We start from the raw sequence: 22325 nt of genomic DNA, 5'->3' as shown, positions 1-22325 counted from the left end.
ACAAAATACCAATTGTTAAATTTTGAACAACTTAATATATAAATCTCAAACCTAAAACCTGATACATTCAGTGATTGTATGGAATAAACCTGGGGACCAGTAGAAAAATTTGAAGGCAAATTGTTCTAGAGATGCCAGCTCTAGGTCTGCTCTTTAACACTTTGGAATAATCAGGCTCCTCTCAGCCTTACCTTATTCTCAAAGACAAGAGAGTAAAAATAGATCTTTTATGAAATACATTGTGCCTCTGAAGTTATGCTTACATTTGACATTCATGGGGAGAGGGGATACTTATTGAAATGTATCTGTCCTTGAAGCCTTTGAACTATATTTAGGGTTATGTTCATGGTATATAAGGTTTATTTAAATTTTACTTTAATGGGACTTCACTGAAGTACTGATAATTATATGACTGATTTAGAAAAAAAAAGTTATATATTTTATAGTATATTAATTCCAATTTTTAAAATTATACTCTTCTTAAAATTACAGAAAATAACATTATTATAGTTTCTTTCATAATGTTAATGCAAAAGTGTAGTATTTTTTCTCAACCTAGTAAGCATAGGTTTAATGATCTTCAAAAAAGAAATTCCAGGCTGGAGTCATGGCTCCGTGGTAGAATGCTTGCCCAGCATATGTGAGGCCCTGAGATCCATCCTCAGCATGGCATATAAATAAATAAAAGACCCATTGGACTAGAGCTGTAGCTTAGTGGCAGAGTGCCTGCCTAGCATGCGTGAAGCACTGGGTTGGATCCTCAGCACCACATAAAAATAAATAAAATAAAGCCATTCTGTCCATCTACAACTACAAAAAAAAATTTTTTAAAAAGATTCATTGACAACTAAAAAACATTTTTAAAAAAACTTATAAAAAAGGAAACTGGGAAACTGTGGCTCAGAGGAAGAGTGCTTGCTTAGCATGCGTGGGGCACTGGATTCGATCCTCAGCACCACATAAAAATAAAAATATTGTGTATACCTATAACTAAAAAATAAATATTATATGTTTGGAATCCACAAAAGAAAATATGGACTACATATATCCAGAAATAGGTTTGAGAAAGAGGTACCAAGGGGGAGATACTTTAAAAATATTAGTAAATATGAATCTTAATGATATAATTCTTAAATGCATTCTAAAAAGCATGTTTTCATTTACCAAGCTAATATAAAATTATAACAGAAAAAAGTTAAAATGCTGAATTATCAACTCCTAGATTATTTCGTATTTCCTTTATTCTAGGTCCTGACACCTAATGAATTCATAATGGTAAATACATTTTGCCTTGTTAACCTATAAGTCTATAAATATATTATATTCAAAATACTGCATAAAATGAGCCAATTCATCCTGAAAATTACTCTTATTAGTCCAATTCATGTAGATACAAAATAAAGCACAGCTGTTAAATTCAAACCCAAAAAACAATCTTAATGCCTGAGAACAATTATATATTCACTTATTCAATTCAACCCAACTATACATCAATGAAATAATTTCTTCTGTGATTGCCAAGAGTGAGAGTCAAACATAATGAATAGAGTTACAAGACAGAAGAAAATATTTCTGTAAATTAAAGAAATGTAAATCTTGGTATTGACTCTTCATTTTAAAATCTTACATTATGTAAATAAAATCATAAGTAACAAAGTGGAATTTTCAATAAAACCATTTTCATATACAAAATAGTCTAATTTATACATGTACTACATTAAAATTAAAAATAAACCTACTGATAGTCCTGACATTGATTTTTCTTCTTTCTCAGTTGATCACCTCCATTTTGAACCAACTGGGGGTAAGTATTTTTAGGCTACTATAAACTACAAATTTAATGAATGGACTAAAGATAATAGCTTAATTTTTTTATCTTATTTTTAGGGCTTCCTTGGGGTAAGATTTTATTTCTACTTATAAAATAAGTGGCAATGTCAAGAAAGGTAAGAATAATGCCTCTGAACTATAAAAACACATGGCAGAATAACCCACTTCATCTACCCAATTAGAATTCATTAGTTATAAACTCAGTGTCCTCCAAGACTTTTAGATCAAAATTTCTGCATGTCACATCTCCTTAATGCAAGAGCCATCAGCTTGCTGGATGAAAAGGCTACAAACTTTAGGACATCTGCTTTGACTCTCTCTCAAGCAAGTTTGCTTTCATTTAAAACATACAGTAAAAAAAAAAAAAAAAAAAAAAAAAAAAAGTAGGAACAAAAAAATATATATTCCTTTTCAAAATAATTGAATATAATTAAAATTATATACATATGTATTTTTTAATCTACCTTGAAGAAGCTGATGAATCAAAATATTTTCAACTTCAATATTGAGAAAGAAATTGGATTTTTACCCAACAGTTTCCCTTCCTAATCAGTTTCAATGCCCTTAAGTATTAATTTAGTATGTTTTTAGCAAGTATTTCTCTAAGGTCATCAGAGGCCAAACGGGAAAAATAAAGTTCCATGTTGTAGACAAGACAGTTCAGAGTTCAATTTATCAGCACTAAAGTGCAGTAGAATCACGTTATTTTCCACTCCCAACCAACAGAGTCACTTCAATATTAACACATGAGCAATAAAATAACCATAAAATGGGAGAAAGGTGATAACAATATTTTCATATAACTATAATCTGTATTTTCTATTTCAACAGAAATAATCCTGTCACCATTATGCCAGAAGTTATACATGGTTAGTAAAATCTCCAAATATTTTTCTATTTGCAGACCACCGTTATATATTTCTAAATATTTTTGTTAAGTGTTTTATCACCTTGAGATTGTGTCCATGTTGGTAAATTCATAGTATGATGAAATCAACCATAAACAAGACCAACCTAATGACAAAGGATTTCTTCAAAGGATATATTTTTAAATTAGTTTATTTATTAAAACTCCTGAAATATTTGAGAAAACAATAGCCACCAGAAGTCCTAAGCATAATTTACACTTCTAAACAAGAGTAGCCTCTAAAACTGCTAGAATTTTCAAATTCTCTCCATAGCTACCCAGTGTCTAGCTTTTAAGATAATTACAACCTTAAGTAAACTTAGCATACACTTCTATTTGAGTTGGAAATTCTTTCAAAAGCTCAAGAATGTCTGCTGGCAAGACAAATATTGATATCTTAGATTAAGATATCACCAAATAAATTGTCTTTGGTCCAAAATTATACAAACAATTTCAACAATGCTGGCTTAATCAGGTGTGGCCCTTAAATTTCAAGTCATAAACTATGCATTATTTTGGCTAACATGAGTATCATTTATGTAACATACTTTTCCTATCTGCATCCTTAAAGTGACAAATCACAACACTCATAACCTGAGTAGGGTTAATATGTAATAGAAACGAGAACAGATACTGGAACTAGGTAGATCAGAATTCAAGCTCTATCCCTTACTGAATAAAACCTTAGGCAATCTTTCAAAGTCTCAATTTCTTCATCTGTAAAATGGAATGGAACAGTCCTGTGACTTCACAGGATTGTTGTGAGGATTAAGTAATAATGATATAGATATTCGGTAAATGGGATCTATTATTGCTACTTACTTTGTATTCAGTCTCTAAAAGAAAAAAATATTAATTATCTCTAAGACATTAGGAAAGTAAATATGAAGGGGACATTATCTAGCAATAGAGATGCAGATGTTCCTCCAGAAAGGTCTTAAACTAACATTTTAATCTGTTTTTTCTTAATTATAGATGGTGCTGGATATTTACAATTATCACAAGACTATCTGCATTTATCTTATCTATAGTTGGTAGTGGTTTAATCATTTTTTATACTCTGTCAATGTTCTAATGAAAACTCTAAAATACCACAACGAATGTTATCTATAGACCTATCTGCTTCAGTCATACTTCAAATAAAACTTCAACACAAACTAATATCTTTATTATTTCAGTTCAAATATACCAAAATTATTAAAAAATAAGTAAATGTTATTTTCACAAAATTTCTCAAACTTTCTTGAGAGCTTTCATTAGTCATTTCAATTTCAAAGAATTCTATTTATTGCCAGGAAGAAGCAATTTCTTCCTGTCAAACAGTAAAAGTAGAAGCCAGCTCTTTCATGCTGGGAGAAAGTCATTCAAATGAGGGTGATCAATGCACAGGATCCTATGGACCAGGATTTCATGGATTTTAAAAGAATAATATCATAATAAGCTTCATAATATAACTCTTCCAGAGGAGACCAAGGTATCCTGAAATCAAACACTGCAACATTTCTTTGCAAAACTTACAGTTACACTAAGAAGAGAAATGTCTCTTTCCAGATCAGTTCGGGTTTATCACCAAAAAAGTCATGACATCAAATCAACAACAATCAAGACAAAAAAAAAAAAAAAAATCCCACCATTTTGTTTTATCTTAGCCCTAATCTTGCTCTCTAGCTATGAGAGTAAGCCTGGTTACCCTTTTCAAATATCTGTAGAAAAGTACCATGTCTCTTTCCACAAACTTCCTTTTCTTTAGGTGTCCCATCTATAATCTAACTGGAAGGAAGAAGGAATTCTGACAGTCCATACTGCAGGTTGTCAGGAGTCAATATCACAGGACTTTCCAATAGAAATCCTTAGCCTGAGTGTGACAGATATGTCCACTGGGACAGGCAGTGCTCTTTTTCTTTCCTCTTCCCTGCTTCCAAAACACCCTAATACACCAACCCTATCCTTCCTCTATGATTTACACTGACCACATGTCTCTCAAAAATTAAGTTCAATCCTTAACATTCCCTTCCTCATAAAAAGTACTCTAACTTACAACAACCTCTCTGTCCCTGCCTTTTTACATCCATCTCTAATTCATTTGTGACATACAATAGTTATAGTAGAGTGAAATCTCCATAAATTTCTAATCCCCTAGGCATATTTTTAAAATTCAGAATTTCTGAAAAATGAGAATATGAGCTCTTATTCATCAGTCTTGATCTTTATTGACAAGATAACTGAAATTTCCTTATAAAATGGATGACTCAAAGACAAAAATACAGTTTCCACTTTTGAAGTCAGCTTCAACAAAATCATATGAAGCAAAATAATTTAAATAAAAATCAGATTAGACATTAAACTATACAACCAATGGCAGTACTCCTCCAAAAGAAGTTGGATGTGGCACAAACATCCTTCAAATCTCAGTTTAGAGGGAGGAAAAGAACTAACGAACAAGAATTAGATGGAAAAAGCAGAAGTTACAGCTGATGGGAAATTTATCTTTGTTCTAACTACAACTCTTCAAGAGCATCAGTTATTAAACTTGGTTTAAGCCATGCTTATAGAATGCATACAAAATATAACTATTTCTAATCTTTTTGATCAGAAAGGTGAAAATTCTATTTTATGATATTTACTCATATTATTCTGATGCAAAAACCTTCTAAATACAAACATTTTGAAAGTGAATAAAATTACTTCCTAGTGAGCTACGCTGCCTTTTTACAGCATGAGTTCTGTCACTGCCTTCTTTCCAGTGCATGTTCCTTTGCTTGCCTCTGACTCACACGGAGACCACAAGCTATGACCCATTGCAGTCAGCTTCAGAGTCCTCACTCCAGTGTGCGTCTCGTTTCTCTGTCACAAGTTTGATGAATTGGGAGTGGCTGGCATAAAGCTTGAGTTTATCACTGATGTCCACCCATTTCACTTTTCCAGCATCATCTCCAGCTTCTAGGGCAAGATTGTCCATTATCTCACCTGGTTACCAAAGAAAAACCATCACCAAAAAAAAGGAATTCATTTATTTATTTCTTTTTCCCAGCATAACTACATCTCCAAGTATTCTTAGTAAAAATAATCATAAATCATTACTGTATCAGTGGCCAAGAAATTTAAAAATTAAAATATTCCAAGTTGCCTATATTTTAATTAAGTTACTAAATTTCAGGTTGAGCACCAAAAAGAAAGATTTTTCTCTTTAAAAAAGTAAGAATAGTATACTTATCAAAGAGAACATATCAAATGAGTACAAAACCTTACATCAAAAAAAAAATTCCTGAGGGATTAGACACACACAAAAATAAATAAATAAATAAATACAGGCTTAAGCAGACTTTTCTAAGCATGACAAAAAACTACAACAGAAAATATTTATATTTATACAAGCATAAATATATTTATTAAAATATCTCTAACTATAATTATTAAAAAATTAAAATAAACATTCTCGGTCATTTTTAGGAATATAAATGGCATATTTCTATAGAACAATTTGGTAATGTTTATCAGGTATTTTTAGAAAGCAAATGCTTCTTTATAAGTATTCAACCAATAAATATCAGAGTGTCTGTGTACCAAACATTAAACTAGGCACTGAATGTACAATAACAATCCACCAATTCCTCTATGAAGAATTTATCTAAAAGAAAAAAAAAACAGCCTGTTAAAGCATTTCCTCTTTACGTCATTTATTTTTTAAATAACTTTCAATTAAGTTTACCTATATAATAAGTACTTGTAATAAAATAATAAAGCTAGTGTTTAAAAGAAAGAACTATTATTATATTTTAGCACAGATTCCTAAATACCAATGCTGAAATGATAGCTCTATGTGCATCTTCATTATAACTGCAACATCCAACCATCCACAGAGAAAGAGAACTAAAAAGTAAACCTGAATCCAAAAATTAAAGTATCAAATTATCTAAATAATAACTCTCTACATCAAGTTTCTTATTAGAATTAATAATGTCTGAAAGGTTCTTTTACTCACCCCTATGGTCACTTAATAAATTATACAAAACAAATTTTTAAAAATTTAAAGGGAGATGATCTGACATTTAGACTTCAGGAGTCATAATTCCTACCTTAACAAGAAAAAAAGCTGAACTGAAAATTAACAATTCTTCTTATATCCAACAGAGGGCAGAGTCCTTCCCCCTCTTTAGAGGAAAATCCCCTCTAGTTTCCAGAAAGGGGAAATGAAAGTAACCATTTTGAAATACTCCCACAGTATATTGCCCTTATAGAAAATTATTTTACCAAGGCTTAACCAACCTTGGAGAAGGGAAATACCCAATTCCAGAGCTCTCTGTCTCCTTGTCTGACCTAAGAATGGGAGAAGGAGGAAGAGAAGCCTAGAAGCACTTGTAAAGGTCATAGGCCAAGGGCACAGGCTCACTAAAAGGCTGAGACCCAAACACTGGATTCTACCCCTAAACTTACTATAACAGGAGAATACAACTGAAGAGCATATCTCAGACCTTATTAAGAAGTCTCTAAGGCAACCCTAAAACAACAGAGTAGGTTAAAAAATTAAAAAAAAAAAAAAAAAAAAACAAGGACACTAGAGGAAATTTTAGTCTCTGACTCTTATTATAGCTTTAGCAATAAATACAGCTATCCTGGCCAGATAAAAACAAAACTTCACACTAAAGTCCTATTTGCCTTAATTTGTTTTACCAGATAAATTGTGTCCAGCTTTTAAAATACACTGCAGGTATGCTAAAAAGTCAAAAACACAGTCTGAAGAGACAAAGTAAGCAATAGGACACTCAGATATCTATTTTGGAAGAATTCTTTTTTTTTTTTTAAATGGAGAAAAGGAAGTGAAAACAATGAACAACATATAAACTATGTAATCAACCTTTTTGGAAGATTAGTTATTATTTTTAACCACTCCCACCAAAACAAAATAACAAATTTGTCCGTATTTCCATTGTATAAACCTGCCTCTAAGTTCTATTTGTATATTTCTTCTCAGTTCTTAATACCAGAAGGATGAATTCTTTTTTACTATCTTAAAGTAGAAGAATAGAAATAGTGCCAAAAGTTTCCCCCAAGTTCAACAAGCAAAAGCACAGAGAAGTCACAGATCTTCTAATTCTAGTCTGTTTTATAAATGAATAAACTGAGTCCAAGGGGAAAATTGATTTGCACATGACTACACAGCTCAGAGAAGAGCCATGAGTAGAACATTCAGTTCTCTGATACAGTGTCCTCACTCCATTATGCTACAGATAAATATCAAATACTTAGGAAATCATCCAGTTTGGCAATCAAATGTGTTTCAAGAGAAGATATTCAATGTGTAAATTTAAAATAATAATTAATTTTTAAGATAGCAAATTTCATCTCTTTTTATAACACATTTGATTCTCCCAAATAAATTCTAAAATCCACAGACTAGAAAAAAGCATTCATTTTAAATTTTTTCAGTATTTGTAACCTTTCTGATATTGTTTTGTGCTTTAAAAATGCATGCTTATTATTAAAATATTTCAAACACTAAGACAAATATAAATCTCAACTCCTTTATTATTGCCCTACTCTCCCACCCAAATTCCTAGTTGCTTTTATTTTTATCTTATACACAAATGGATATATATTATACAAATAATAGGACAACCTTTAAAAATACATCGTTTTAGCCCATAAATTCAACCTTAATTTCATATGCTACCAATAGTTACTGGTGAATAACACTTTTGAAGTTTTGTTCTATGTAGTCTTTTAATGCCAATAACTTTGCTTTCATATAAATATAGTCCTAAAATCAATAGTTCATTGTCCTGGGGCCAGGGTTGTGACTCAGTTGTAGAGCACTTGCCTAGCATGCATGAGGCACTGGGTTCGATCCCCAGCACCACATAAAAATAAACAAATAAGGGCTGGGGATGTGACTCAAGCGGTAGCACGCTCGTCTGGCATGCATGCAGCCCGGGTTCCATCCTCAGCACCACATACAAACAAAGATGTGTGTCCGCTGATAACTAAAAAATAAATATTTAAAAAAAATAAAATAAACAAATAAAATAAAGGTATTGTGTCCATCTACAACTAAAAAATTTTAAAAAAAATAGTTAATTGACCTTAAATGCTAAGATAGTCCAGCTATAACTGCCCCAGTCGGCTGCTTGACTTACATTTATCCTCAATTCCAATCAATCCAATAAACATGAGTATAAAATTACCTGTTTCATCATGATAGTTCACAGCTTCTGTCTCCATCCATGCATTGTCAGTGTTTCGAGGATCATCAACATATCCCTTATATATCTATTTTTAAAAGGAGGCAGATTAAAAAAAAAGTCTAGGGTGAAACGGGAATGGGTAGAACAAAAAAATGTTCAGAAGATTCACTAGATTCAGAAATGTAAACATCCTGTTGTACAACAATGGTTAAATTTTATTGCATGTATTTTACCAAAATTTTTTAAAAAGAAGAAATGTAAATATCATAGAATCTTTACTGTAGCTTTCAAACACTTCTTTTAAATTTCTCAGGAGACAATATTTTCGTTAGAGGCAGCTTTAAGGTTCAAAAAACCCTCCATATCTTAAATTTCTAATTTCAAAATGTGAAAGGGGTTGGGGACATAGCTAAATGGTAGTGCAAGTGCTTTTAGCATGTGGGAGAGCCTAGGTTTAATCACTAACATCAGGGGAAAAAAATGAAAATAGTCCTTTTGGGGGCTGGGGATATAGTTCAAGTGCTAGAGTGCTTGCCTCACATGCACAAGGCACTGGGTTCAATCCTCAGCACCACAAAAAAAAAAAAAAAAAAAAAAAAAAAAGAGGAAGAAAAGAAAATAGTCCTTTTAATAATTTCTGTGATTATAAGTTCATAAATAGAAAGGTAGATTTTCTACTTAAACAAAGGAGATCTATAAATAAAACTAACATATTTAAGCTGTTAATACATGAAAAGATTTGGTTCTAGTCATCTAACACAAATGTGATACAAAAAAATAAATACATCAAACTGGATAACATAGACAAAAGATTAAGAAATTCTAATTCCAGAAAGAAAACAAAGTAATCCAAATGAAAGGCAATGAAAAGAAAAGAAAATTTATTCCTTTCCTTATTATTAGTGCACATATACCTTATAAGGTTTTTTTTAATTTTTTTAATTTTTTAATTTTTTAAATTAGACCTGAGATTTAAGTAGTTATCTACCTGAAAAACTCTTGTAAAATTTAAAATGTGAATGTCCTTTCAGAGAAAGGAGGATTCATGCAAACAAACAAAAAAGAGGAAAGAGGGCTGTTGGATGTATACTCAGCAGATTAAAAAAGAGCTTATCACATTTGGTCTACAGAAAAAAACTAAAAGAAATTATTATTAAATTTACCTAAAGCTATTAAAGTTTAAATAGAAATGTATTTCAAAGTGAAGATCTACAGCCTAAATTTTTTATGAATATATTTTTCAAATATACAAGGAGTTTTATTTTCTTTAGAGAAGGTACTTTTAGGTTGCAGATATATTTTAAGTCATTTTTTATTAATTCACAGGACTAAATCCCTTCTGGAAACCATCAGTTCTTACCACTAGATGTTCCTGGCTGAAGAGTTTATGCAACTGTTCCTCTATTTCTCTCTTTTCAGCACTGGATTTCTGTAAGGAATTAAGAGCTTCCTCACCAAATTCTCTTTTCAGTGTAGCACTAATCTTCTCTCCTGGATCTACCATCCCCTAAGAATCATATTATTTTTAAAAAAAAAAAAGAAGAAGAAGAAGAAGAAGAAGCAGTAATAAGCTTTGATTTATTAATGAAATATTTACTGAGGTACAACAGACCATTATTCAATCAGCCTATAATAATGGTCCTTATTCCTCTGTAATATGCTCTCCTCTAAACCATTTGTTTCTAGTAGAAGTAGCCAATAAATGTGCCTTATCTATTTGGCCACAGTGATTATCCAAAGTTGGCCTATGGTAAGCCAATCAAATTCATATCCTGACACTTTCCAAACTTAAAGGAGAGAAGGCCAGAGGCAAGAAAGAATACAGCAAATAGAGTCATCCCAATTGTCCATTCCATTCCAGCAGACTGATCTCATCTCCTTGGTGTTCACAGAACACACCAGACCTACTCCCACCTGAAGGCCTTTACACCTGCTATAATCTTTGTCCAAGATGTTTTTTCATGGATGCCTACATGGTTCATTCATTCGCTTCCTTCAGATTACAAACATCACTATCTAAAATTGTGAATTCTCATACACTTCTTAGTCTCCTACTTTGCTTTAATTTCTTTCTTAATACTTAGCATTTCCTAAGGTAAAATATATTTAATTTTTATTATCTCCCTCTCTGGATGTGAGCACTATAAAACAAGGATGTTTGTTTATGTTGCTGTGTTGTACCTTCAGTGTCTAAGATACTAGTCAACAAAGAGAAAATACTCAAATTATATTGAGTAGATGAATAACTCAAAATTTTATCAGTAACCACAGTTACCTCATCAGAATGTCAAATGACAATTAAAATATAAGTTCCTATGATGAAAACATTATGACATTGTTGCACTGAGCACGAGTGAAGTCTGATGATTTGGTTCATAATAATTAGTCTAAGCTTTTATCAGAATCAGCTTAGATCTTTAATTCCATTCTACTCTTATCCTACAAAAAATTATTTCAGATAACAGTACATTTATAGAATATTTATTATATTAAATCATCTCCATTTCACAATATAGAACAAAATAGAAAACCTTCTACACACATATGATACATATATTAAAAGTCACTTCAAATATCATACTGGCATAAATTCAAACTAAGGTATACTTGGTTGACAAAAGTATATTTTTCCTAATATTATGGAAATTTTTAAACTAAAAGGAATAATAAGTAAAAAATGCTATCTTTTTTACTATGTATAAAGTATCAGAAATTAATAAATAATGCTAAAAATATTACCTTCGATTTGGAATAGTGGTTAAGATGGGAACCCACATTAGTAAGTGCCTATGCTATTTTGTAAGGTAGATATGATTACTTTTATTTTAAAGATGAGGCCTAAACTGCATGTCATCCAGTTGCAAGTAAAAGGGCCAAAACACAACCTGAGATCTACCTCTAAAGTCCACATGTTTTTACAAAAATGTTAAAATTAAACTCAGATTCTACACTTGTTATTAAAAATGCCACTTCATTACAGTGATGAAAGATGATGGAAATAGGCAGAAAACTCAGGAGAAATGGAGCAGTAAAGATCCACACACAAAAACCCTGTAGGAAATAAAGTAACTAAAAAGGACTTAAAACATTAATTTGATTTAATTGCAATGCTTACCCCTGGAATTGCCCATTCTCCACAGTCTTTCCTTTTTATTGCAACAAACTGTAAGATGTGTTTCCCAGAAACAGGGTGGGTGATTTTATTTCCACTGCTATCCCTTTTCCACCTGTGAATAGTAATGAAAGATCGTAGCTCACTTAGAACAAAGACCAAGGTTCTATCTCAAGCCAAGACAAAATTATAAAGATATATTTTTCTTTATAACAGAATATATTTAAATTTACCTCAAATAAGTTTTATACAAGAAAAACTATTCTTTTTTTCATTTGAAATATTCTGCATTAAGCATTGTTACAAGCAAGGACAAAAGTCTACTACACATAAAAGATACCGTGCTCTCACTGTAATGAAAATTCAGGATATTAACAGTTTTCAGTTTTTACTATTTAAAGTACTATCCAAAAAAAAAAATAGTTTAAGAGCAAACAGAATTGAAAGAAAGGGTTGTAAACATGTATTTTTAAATACAAAGTTTTTTTAAAAAAAAAATTATAGGTTGAAAAAAGAAAAAAGACCTGGCAACATTTGCATTTAAAAGTTCACCCTGAGTTATAAGAAAAGCAGATTACCTGATACAGTTTTACTCAGTGTCTAAAGCAGTGTTTTTTCAATCTTTATGCCCTCTTTTGATTAAAAAAACAAAAACTCACTCCATTCTTTAATCTAATTTTATATTTTGAATTGAATTACATGGTCTTATAAAAAGTATCAAGGCATGTTAATTTCAGAACATACTTTTTCTAACTATGATCACCTTCCCAGAGATGACAAATGTACCTCCCCCCTTCCTAACCTCCACCATACTTTTTAAGAACTGTTCTGATGGTCTCTTAGGCGAAGGTAAAGATTTTAAACTTCCAATACTAACTCAAAAGAAAATCTATGATCTGATCATTTCTCTGGATGAGACTCAATAAAATATTCTAGCTTGGATATGAGTTTCCAGGTGGCTTTTTATATAACAGCTGACTATCATATCCAACCTAAAATTCTCCCCAGAAATAACTTACAGTCTATCAGTAGAGTTAAATGTGTATACATGAATAAGTTATAAGATGGTAATAATTTGTATAGGGTAAACAGAAATGAAAGAATAACTATTATAAGACAACATCTATTTTTAAGATATCAGACAGAAGAATAACATAAGCAAGAAGCAAAGCAATAAAATAAATAATGTGTTCAAGAAACTGAACATCTGTATGGGGTCTAGTACTGTGGGTATTATTGAGGGAAAAGATGGGGGATGAGGCTGAGGAAGCAGGCAAAGTGTTTACATGACAGCAGTCATAAAATTCCTCTGATTAGAGAGCCAGAAAACATTTTAAGCAGGATAAAGCAATTAAAATTTAGAATTAGAAAGCTCCCTCATTTTGACAAGAATAGTGGTTGGTTGGGAGGGAATCAAGACTAGGGGCAAGAAGACAAGCTAAAAGGTTACCACAATCCATGTAAAAGATAATGAGAATGGGAAGGGAGGCAGACAGTGAAATGGAGAGAGAACAGATTTTTTTATTTTACTGAAATCTGTTTATATAACACTTATTATATATCTTATAAACAGATATAAATCTGTTTATATAACACTTATTATATACATTTAAATGCTTTAATATATTTATTTTTTTAAGCTTCAAAACAACACCATAAAGTAGTTGTATTATCTTATTTCACAGACATGGAAATGAGGCAGAGAGAAGTCAGATAACTTATCTAAGACAACAGTGTTAATAAGGGTATAAACCAAGATTTGAACCCAGGCAATCTGGTTCTAAAATCTGAGCTCTTATTATTGCTATCTATTTAACTCAAAAAAGCAGAATGAATATATTAATCAGATGAGAGGTAATAAGACAAATGACAGCTCTGTTCACTCATAAATGTTTACTGGCACCTATTACAAGGAAATAGGAAAACAGATTTAACACAGAGCCCCTGCTTCACATCCAGACAGTCTGACAGCCATGGCCAGAAAGGATCAATGAAAAGCAAAAGAAAGAGATGCTGCCAGGTAAGAAGATAGGGCCAGAATGATGAAGAGCTGTCTGCCTACTATGTTTGTATTCTTAGATTTTATTTTGACCCTTTTTTAAGGATTTTAAGCAGAAGTTATTTGCTATGTTCTTTTAAATATATATATATTTATATATATATTTACTTGTAGATGAACACACAGCATCTTTATTTATTTTTATGTGGTGCCTGGGATTGACCCAGTGCCTCACACATGCGAGGCAAACACTTTACCACTGAGCTATAGCCTCAGCCCCTTTGCTATGTTCTTTATTAGTACTAGATATATAACATCAAAGTAAAATATTTCTTGATAACAAAAGAAGTAATGTTTCATTTTAATTAACAAACTTCATTACTATTTACTGTCATTATTAACACGTGATATGTAACGATGATATATGATAATATATGCCCTACTGACATTCTCTAACCACTTCTGATGGCATACACCTTCCTATGCTTAACCCAAAATGAAAAGAAAATGATATTGCCATTAATTATTTGAACTAAGTTTATTCACAGTAATATACAACACTTCCTATCTCACCTTAACTTTAAGGAATGTGAAGGAACTTATTGGAAATTTGAAAATTTCATACTTGCCCTGAAGATTCTGAACTGGAAAGTTTGTGAAACTCTGTACTATACAATGCTGTTTTGAATCTTGAAATACATGAAAGAAAGGGGGATGGAATCTTCATGCCCATGTGATTCTTATGATTACTCATTATGGCTAAAGGCAAAAGTACAAAATCTAAAGTCACATATCCCTGATTCAAATTTCAAATCTGAAAGATTTAGATAAATCACTTACCCAAGTTAAGACTTCATTTCCAAATCTATAGAATGGATATACTGATACCTACTCTGGGAAATCAAAGTAGGACCTAGAAGAATGGCTGTAGTAGAGCATTATTTTTAATAATCCATTTAAGTCTTGTTAATTCTTCCTTCAACATCTTTCCTTCTTCTTATCCCTCCATTTTCCTGCCACTCATCTATTTAGAGCAATTTATCAATTAATACATGCATTATTAAGATAATAAGCATCAACCTGAAAGTACAGACCCATCACTTTGGGCTTGTGGTAAGGCAACAACTCAAGGCAACATCTCATGGCAGAGAGGGCCTGTCACCTCATACAGGCTACGAAGCAAACAGAGAGAGAGGGGGCCAGGGTCTCAATATTCCCTTCAAAGGCATGCCCCTGATAACCTAGCTTCCTCCTCTAGGCCACACATCCTAGAAGTTCCATTACCTCCCAAAAGTACAACAGGGTGGCAACCAAACCTTTAACATATGAGCCTTTGTGGGACACTTAAGACCCAAACTATAACATTATGCCTCTGGCCCCCAAAGGCTCATGTCCATTTCACAACACAAAATACATTCAGTCCATCTCCAAGAATTCCCAGTATTGCTGAAAAGTCCAAGTCCAAAGTTTCCTCTGAGACTCGAGGCAATTCTTAGCTGTGAACTTCTGTAAAAATCAAAAAGTTACAAACTTTCAAAACACAATGGCTGGGAATGAATAGGGTAAATATTCCCATTCCAAAAGGAAGGAATAGGAGCATAGAAAGGAAGAAAAGGACCAAAGTAAGATGGAAACACAGCAGGGAAAACATTATGTATTGTTAACTCCATGTGTCATCAGGAGCACAAAGTAACATGATGGGACCTCCAAAAGGACTGGGCAGCCCCATCCCTACAATCTTGTTGGATGAAGCCTACTTTTCTGGCTGGGATCTCAATCGCAGCCTTGGCTTCATTCTCACGTTACACATCACTCAGTAAGGGGCTATGTTGCAAGGAGGCCTACACTACCATACAATGCCTGACCTTCCAAGATTTCCTTTGCAATCTTGCTGCATTCTGCATACCTGCAAAACCAGCATCACACAGATGACACCAAGGTCTGCTGCCTGTAGGAGCTATACCAGGGCCCAATAGAACCAAATCTGCAGAGTCTCTGAATGCCTGAATACAGGGAAAATGATCCCAAGGAAATAGTTCTGTAGTTGGACCTGAGTGAGCAGAGCTCTCTACTCAAATATGAGTCTTGGAAACAAGTGTACCTTTTTTATACCTTTGAATCTGTGATGGGTGGGGTCCAGCTGGTACCTGAAATACCCTCAAGGCATCTTTCCTATTATCCCAATATAAAGTTTCTTTTTTATGGTGCTAATCTTTTTAGCAATTGTACCCTTCTTAAAAGCAACTTTAACTTCTCCCCTTTTCCGGCTGAACTGTAAGTTTTTCAGATACTTCCACTCTGCTTTTTGCTCCCAAATCTCACTGCAAATCTGGCTAAAACAAACAATAATATCTTGCTACTGACAGAATTCTGTGCTGCCTTGAAATTTCCTCTGTAAGATTAATTAATCCATCACCTTTAAACTCAGTCTCAAGCTGAGCATGGTGGCACACGCCTGTATTCCCAGAGGCTGGGACAGGAGGATCTCGAGTTCAAAGCCAGCTTCAGCAAAATTGAGGTGCTAAGCAACTCAGTGAGATCCTTTATCTAAATAAAGTACAAAATAGGGCTGGGGATGTAGCTTAGTGGCCAAGTGAGTCTGAGTTCAATCCCCGATAGCTCCCCCCAAAAAAATAAATACATAAATAAATAAACTTTGCCTCCCACAAAGTCTCAGGACATGCACAAAAGGTAGTCAAGTTCTTTGACAAAATGTAACACATACAAATGGACTCTAGTCCAATTTCCAAGAGAGTCCTCATTTACACTTCATGAGCCTGGCCTTTTCTCTTTAAATTCCTAACAGCATTCTGGTCTTCTGAGCTTTCACCAGAATCACCCACTAGGCTCTGTCTACAGCATTCTAGGGTTTATCTAGCCTGCTTCTCCAAACTTTTCCAAATTTCTCCCATACGCTAATTCCAAAGGCCTGAACCACACTGTCAGGTATAATCACAGCAATGACTCCACTTCTCAGTACTAATTTTCTGTGTTAATTTCTGACACTGTGGGGCTGGGGATGTGGCTCAAGCGGTAGTGCTCTCGCCTGGCATGCGTGCGGCCTGGGTTTGATCCTCAGCACCACATACAAAGAAAGATGATGTGTCCGCCGAAAACTAAAAAATAAATATCAAAAAAAATTCTCTCTCTCTCTCTCTAAAAAAAAAGAAAGAAAAAAAATTTCTGACACTGTGATTAGATACCTGAAAAAAATCAAATTATAAGGATGAAAGATTTATTGTGGTCCATGATTTCAGTCCATGGTAGGTTGGTTCCAGTGTATTTGGTCCTGTGGCAAGAAGGGGAAGGATATGGCAGAGGTAACTACTCACTTCATGATGGTCAGAAACCAAAGGGAGGGTGGGGGGTGGGGGAGGGATGTGTGTCAGGATCCCAGCATCCTCTTCAAGGCCCCTCAATGACTTCACTTACTTCCACTAGGCCCCACCTCTTAAAGGTTCCACCACCCTCCCCCCAACAGTGCCACAGGCTGGAACCAAGCCTTTAATACATGGGCCTGTGGGATAAATTTAAGATCCAAACCATGAGTTGCTAACATACAAGTTTCCAGCTTCCCTCTTCTGCTTCTTGTCCTCTTACTAGTATTATAGTTCCACTTCAAACCTTCCTATGTTTAGCCAACTTCACAACATTGGAAAGAAACCAATAATGCCAGTAGTATTTTTTTACTTCAGGTCATTCACAAGAATGCATTCACTGTTCCTTTCTCACTTAAACTATAAAAGTTCTAAGAGAATTGTAGACAGAAAAATAGGTAGGATGGTAGGTAGATAAGTTGGTAGGTAGATGAATGGATGGACAAAAGGACAGAGAGATGGAAGAAAGGGAAGTTGTAAGGAGTAAAGATCAGTTGGGACAGGGAATTGAAAGGGTAAGAGAATAGGACAGGATGGTATTAGTGCCTCTTTTCAGTAACTTTAAAATAAGGCAAATAAGCTGCCTTCCTAGAGTCAAACTTCCTAGAGCTTCAAATCATTATCATAGCTCAGATCATAGAAAAACAGTCTCCTTAAGAAAGGGAAGGTATCCAAAATATCAAAACTAAAAAAGAAACAACATCAAGGATATTTGCATTATTTAAAGAAGGAAAGTAATCATTATGATAGGGAAAGCGTTGGTCAGTAAACAAATTATAAAAATAAAAAGAAGAAGAATGGTAGATATAACAGAATATTCCAGACGCACTGGAAAAGATGTTTCCTGTGGAAATGGCTAAGTCCACCTAAATATTAAATTTACCTACCTTCTTTTATTTAGATTCATGGAACCAACCCAGGTAGCCTTTAACAGATGAATGAATAAAGAAAACGTGGTATGCATATATACAATAGGATAGTACTAAGTCATAAAGAAAAGTGAAATTATGGCATTTGCCAGTGAATGGATGGAACTAGAGACTATCAAGGACAAGAAGCTAAGTGAAATAAGCCAATCAGAAAAATCAAAGGCTGAATGCAGATGCTAACTGCTAATTGACAAGGGGGGGGGGGGGGAAGGATAGAAGTTAATTGGAACAGACAAAGAGAAATGAAGGGTAGGGGGAGATGGGATGAGAATAGGAAAGACAGTAGAATGAAACAGAAATAAGCTTCCTATGTTCATATATGAATACAGAATCAGTTTTAATCCACATCACATACATTCTTGTGATTACAAGAATGGGAAGTTATGTTCCATGCGTGTATAACATGTCAAAATGCACTGTCATGTACCTAAAAAGAATAACTAAAAAAAGAGTATGCTATGTTACACCAGTAGCAATTTCATATATCTTGTGTTTACTGCATTTTTTGATTACATTGAGAATCTGCATCAAATAATTGACCTTGGATTCTTATACACATCCTCTACAGTGCCTACTCAATGCCAAAAACAACTAGACAATCCATTAAATATCTAGTGACCTTAACTTTAAATGCTTAATTTACTCATACAACATAAAACTGCAGCTTTACACTTATATCATGATAATTTTAAATGTCCCATTAAAATACGGATTATATTTACATGTATGCATATGTGCATATACATGTATGTGAACATATATACACATATTTATAAATACATCTATAAATATTTGTATGTCTATAAGTATGCAGATTTACATATATGCATACAGATATACTGTACCTACACACATGGAAACACACACATATAGCTACAGTCTACATTTTTCTAATCACTTAGCTCTTTACTAAAATATTTCATTTGGTTCTCACCTGGTTACAATAGGATCTGCAGCATGGTTTGGGCCCCATCGCCCCAAAAGCCCCCGGCCAACCAATCCTGTTCGCCCTGCAGGATTTCTGGGGGGAAATAAAAACATAAAATCAATTAAATGAGTTCATCTTTTTTAACCCAACTTGCTATAACCCCCCCATACAAAGTGCACTAGAAGAGAAATGTATTTCCTCATAAATCTAGCAGTATTGTCACATATCTACCACTGAAATCATATCACATCATACTGTTACTTAAATTTTCTTTTGCACATGTCTTAAGCTTTAGATTTGATCTGTATGATCTGATTTCCAAAGTGTTTCTACAATATACAAAATTGTTTCAGTTTTCATGTGTGCACCGAAATCCAAACTGAACCTAACTGGACCCTTAAAATGCTCTGTACCCAAACATCTATCTCTACAACAGTTTATCTTTCAGGATAGCCAACTTCTCTTTACTTTCTCATCATTCTCTTTTCCTATTCCAGTCTCCTACAACCCTTCCCATTATTTTATATTACATTTTTAAGGTCATTTTCCTAAGTGGGTTCAAGACATTGCTATATCAGTGTATCAATAATATATATTTTGTAACACACACTGAGATTTTGGTATGTAAACATACACATTTATATATATATATATATATATATATATATATATATATAAATAATATATATATTATATATATAAATTTATATATATATAAATTTATATATATAAACATATATACATAAACATATATGTATACATACACACACATAGATGTTTTGTATACATGTATATATATTCATGTGTGTATATGTACATTTGCACACACATAAATAAATATAACACAAAGTAAGATATTGATATCATCTTTATAAAATTAGATTTTAGTGTACTAGAAATCTATAAGATTTCTATTTGCTTTATAACATAATACCATAACCCAGTGTTAAAAGTCTGTCAGATAAATATATCAACACTCATGCCTGAGTAACTTTAGCAGGAAAAAGAACAAGGTGGTCAACTTACATTTTCTATTCTATGTAAAAACACACTCTTGAACACAAATGACCAAAGCCAATGTAAAGAGAATATTACTTTATATAAGGACAAAGTTTATAACTTGTAAACTAGAAACTGTGAAACAGACATATAGAAATTATCATATAGCCTGAGAAACAGAGAAAATTGTTTTCAAAGAAACAAAAATGAACGCAACATATAGGGAAATAGAAATTGGCTTCTGTTAGAATCCTAACTAAAATAATAACCTATCTTGGCTTTGCTGCCTATCATTTTCTGTGTGTGTGTGTGTGTGTGTGTGTGTGTGTGTGTGTGTGTGTATACTTTCATATATTTTACTCGGAAAAGAACCTAAGGAATAAATTAAATTCAAGAGTTAACTTAAGAAGACTCAATGATCATTGGAAAGTGAATAAGTTTTGATAAAAGGAAGAATTTAGCAACACTGGAGGACCAGGTTGCAGTGAAAGAAACACTAACACCTCCTTGTTCTAAAGAAACTAAAATAAAGATTGTAACATTTTTTATAAGGTTATAATCATAATTGTGATTCTTATCATTTTACATAGGGTATGCTAATTTTCACATTTACTCCTCATTTCTGTGTCTTCTTAAGGAAAATGGATAATTTTTGAGTTGTGTAGAAAAATCATTTTTCAAAGTACACAAAAACATTGCTGCTAAAATTATTGAGTTAGTTATATTCTTACTTTGGATAAATTCTTACTTTAAGGCATCAATAAAAACTAAAACTACAATTTTCAATCCTTTCTGTTAATTTATTCAATTAATTATTTCTACCTTCAAGATAAAATTATGAAAAAATGCATTTAAATTCTGACTTAGCTACTTATACTCTTTCCATATCTGTAAATAGAAACTAAAAACATATAACCATAGTTTTGAAGATTTAATTAGATTGTATATATAAAATTTTTGCACAATGTTTGGCACATACAATCATATAATAAATTTCAGTTATCTTTTCTACATTTTGAAGACCATTATTGTAAGATGCTCCATTCCCAATACCTACCGGGGTCTTCCATTTTCAATCTCATACAGGCCATTCTGACTCTTTCTCTCAACATGCCCATCCTTTTCATTAAACTTGGGAGAAAAGTTACTTTCACTGTAATGAGAATACCAATACAAATCAAGACATAATCATTCAATACTACCAATAGCTTAATATAATATAAGTCTATTATTAATATAAGTCTATTATTATTATTATTATTTATTCATAAGTGACTTCCTTGAATGAATAAATTTTTAAAGGTTAGTTTTTATTTACAAATCCATCTAATTTCTTCAGAATAGTTACTTAAGAAGAAAAAAAAACATTACAAGGATGTGTATTATTACTATATTTATAAATCACTCTTAGAAGAACTACTGGCAAAAGAACTGAAGGTCCTCCCCATACTATTAAAAAAAAAGTCTACACTACCTTCAGCAACAAAAAATTGTTTGTAGAACATTATAGGATTAGTATTTTGTAGTTCCAAAAGTAAGATTCCTTTTTATATTCTTTTGTTTGTTTGTTTTTCTCTACTGGGGATTGAAACAAGGCAGGCTCTACATGTCAAAATGCACTGTCATGTACATTGAGCTACACCCCTAGCCCTTTTATATTTTATTGAGACAAGGATTCACTAAGCTGCTGAGGCTGGCATCAAACTTGCAATCCTCAAGCTTCAGCTTCCCAATTAGCTGGGAGTACAAGTGTGCACTACCACACCTGATAATCTTGATGTTTCAATTGTTTAAAATCTTAATTTCTTGAAATGTATACTGATTAGTATTATCAAAGTACACTCTTAAAACAGTAAATTTACCCCACAGATTAAAAACACATATGTAGATTGTGATTATTAAAAACACATGTAAATGCTAGAAATATTCTAGATCTTGGTCTTAGTTGTAGTTACAGAGCTATACAAACCCAATTTTGCTGAGCTTCACCTGCACACTTACAAGAAAATGTGGACTTAACTGCATTTATATCACCCCTCAACAAAAATATTTTAACCACTTA

At 32.7% G+C, this 22325-nt stretch overlaps 1 protein-coding gene across 3 annotated transcripts in view; it reads right to left on the bottom strand.

Annotated features, from left to right (window-relative positions):
- Positions 1-4922: 4922 nt before the first annotated feature.
- Positions 4923-22325, bottom strand: part of Nudt9 (nudix hydrolase 9) — a 28188-nt gene continuing 10785 nt past the window's right edge. The window contains exons 3-8 of one of the 3 annotated variants that reach the window (XM_027939823.3): positions 21321-21416; positions 19271-19357; positions 12035-12146; positions 10280-10426; positions 8920-9004; positions 4923-5704 (exon numbers count right to left, since the gene is read on the bottom strand). In XM_027939823.3, the coding sequence (XP_027795624.2) occupies positions 5526-5704; positions 8920-9004; positions 10280-10426; positions 12035-12146; positions 19271-19357; positions 21321-21416 (706 nt within the window). In that variant the 3' untranslated portion in view covers positions 4923-5525. Of the gene's footprint in view, positions 5705-6145; positions 6366-8919; positions 9005-10279; positions 10427-12034; positions 12147-19270; positions 19358-21320; positions 21417-22325 lie in introns of those variants that run through there. The other 2 variants (XM_027939824.3, XM_071614424.1) reach the window with 2 other exon arrangements.

This window comes from Marmota flaviventris, chromosome 7 (genome assembly GCF_047511675.1).
Source record: "Marmota flaviventris isolate mMarFla1 chromosome 7, mMarFla1.hap1, whole genome shotgun sequence".
NCBI lineage: Eukaryota > Metazoa > Chordata > Mammalia > Rodentia > Sciuridae > Marmota > Marmota flaviventris.
This window is presented reverse-complemented; position numbering and strand designations above follow the sequence as displayed.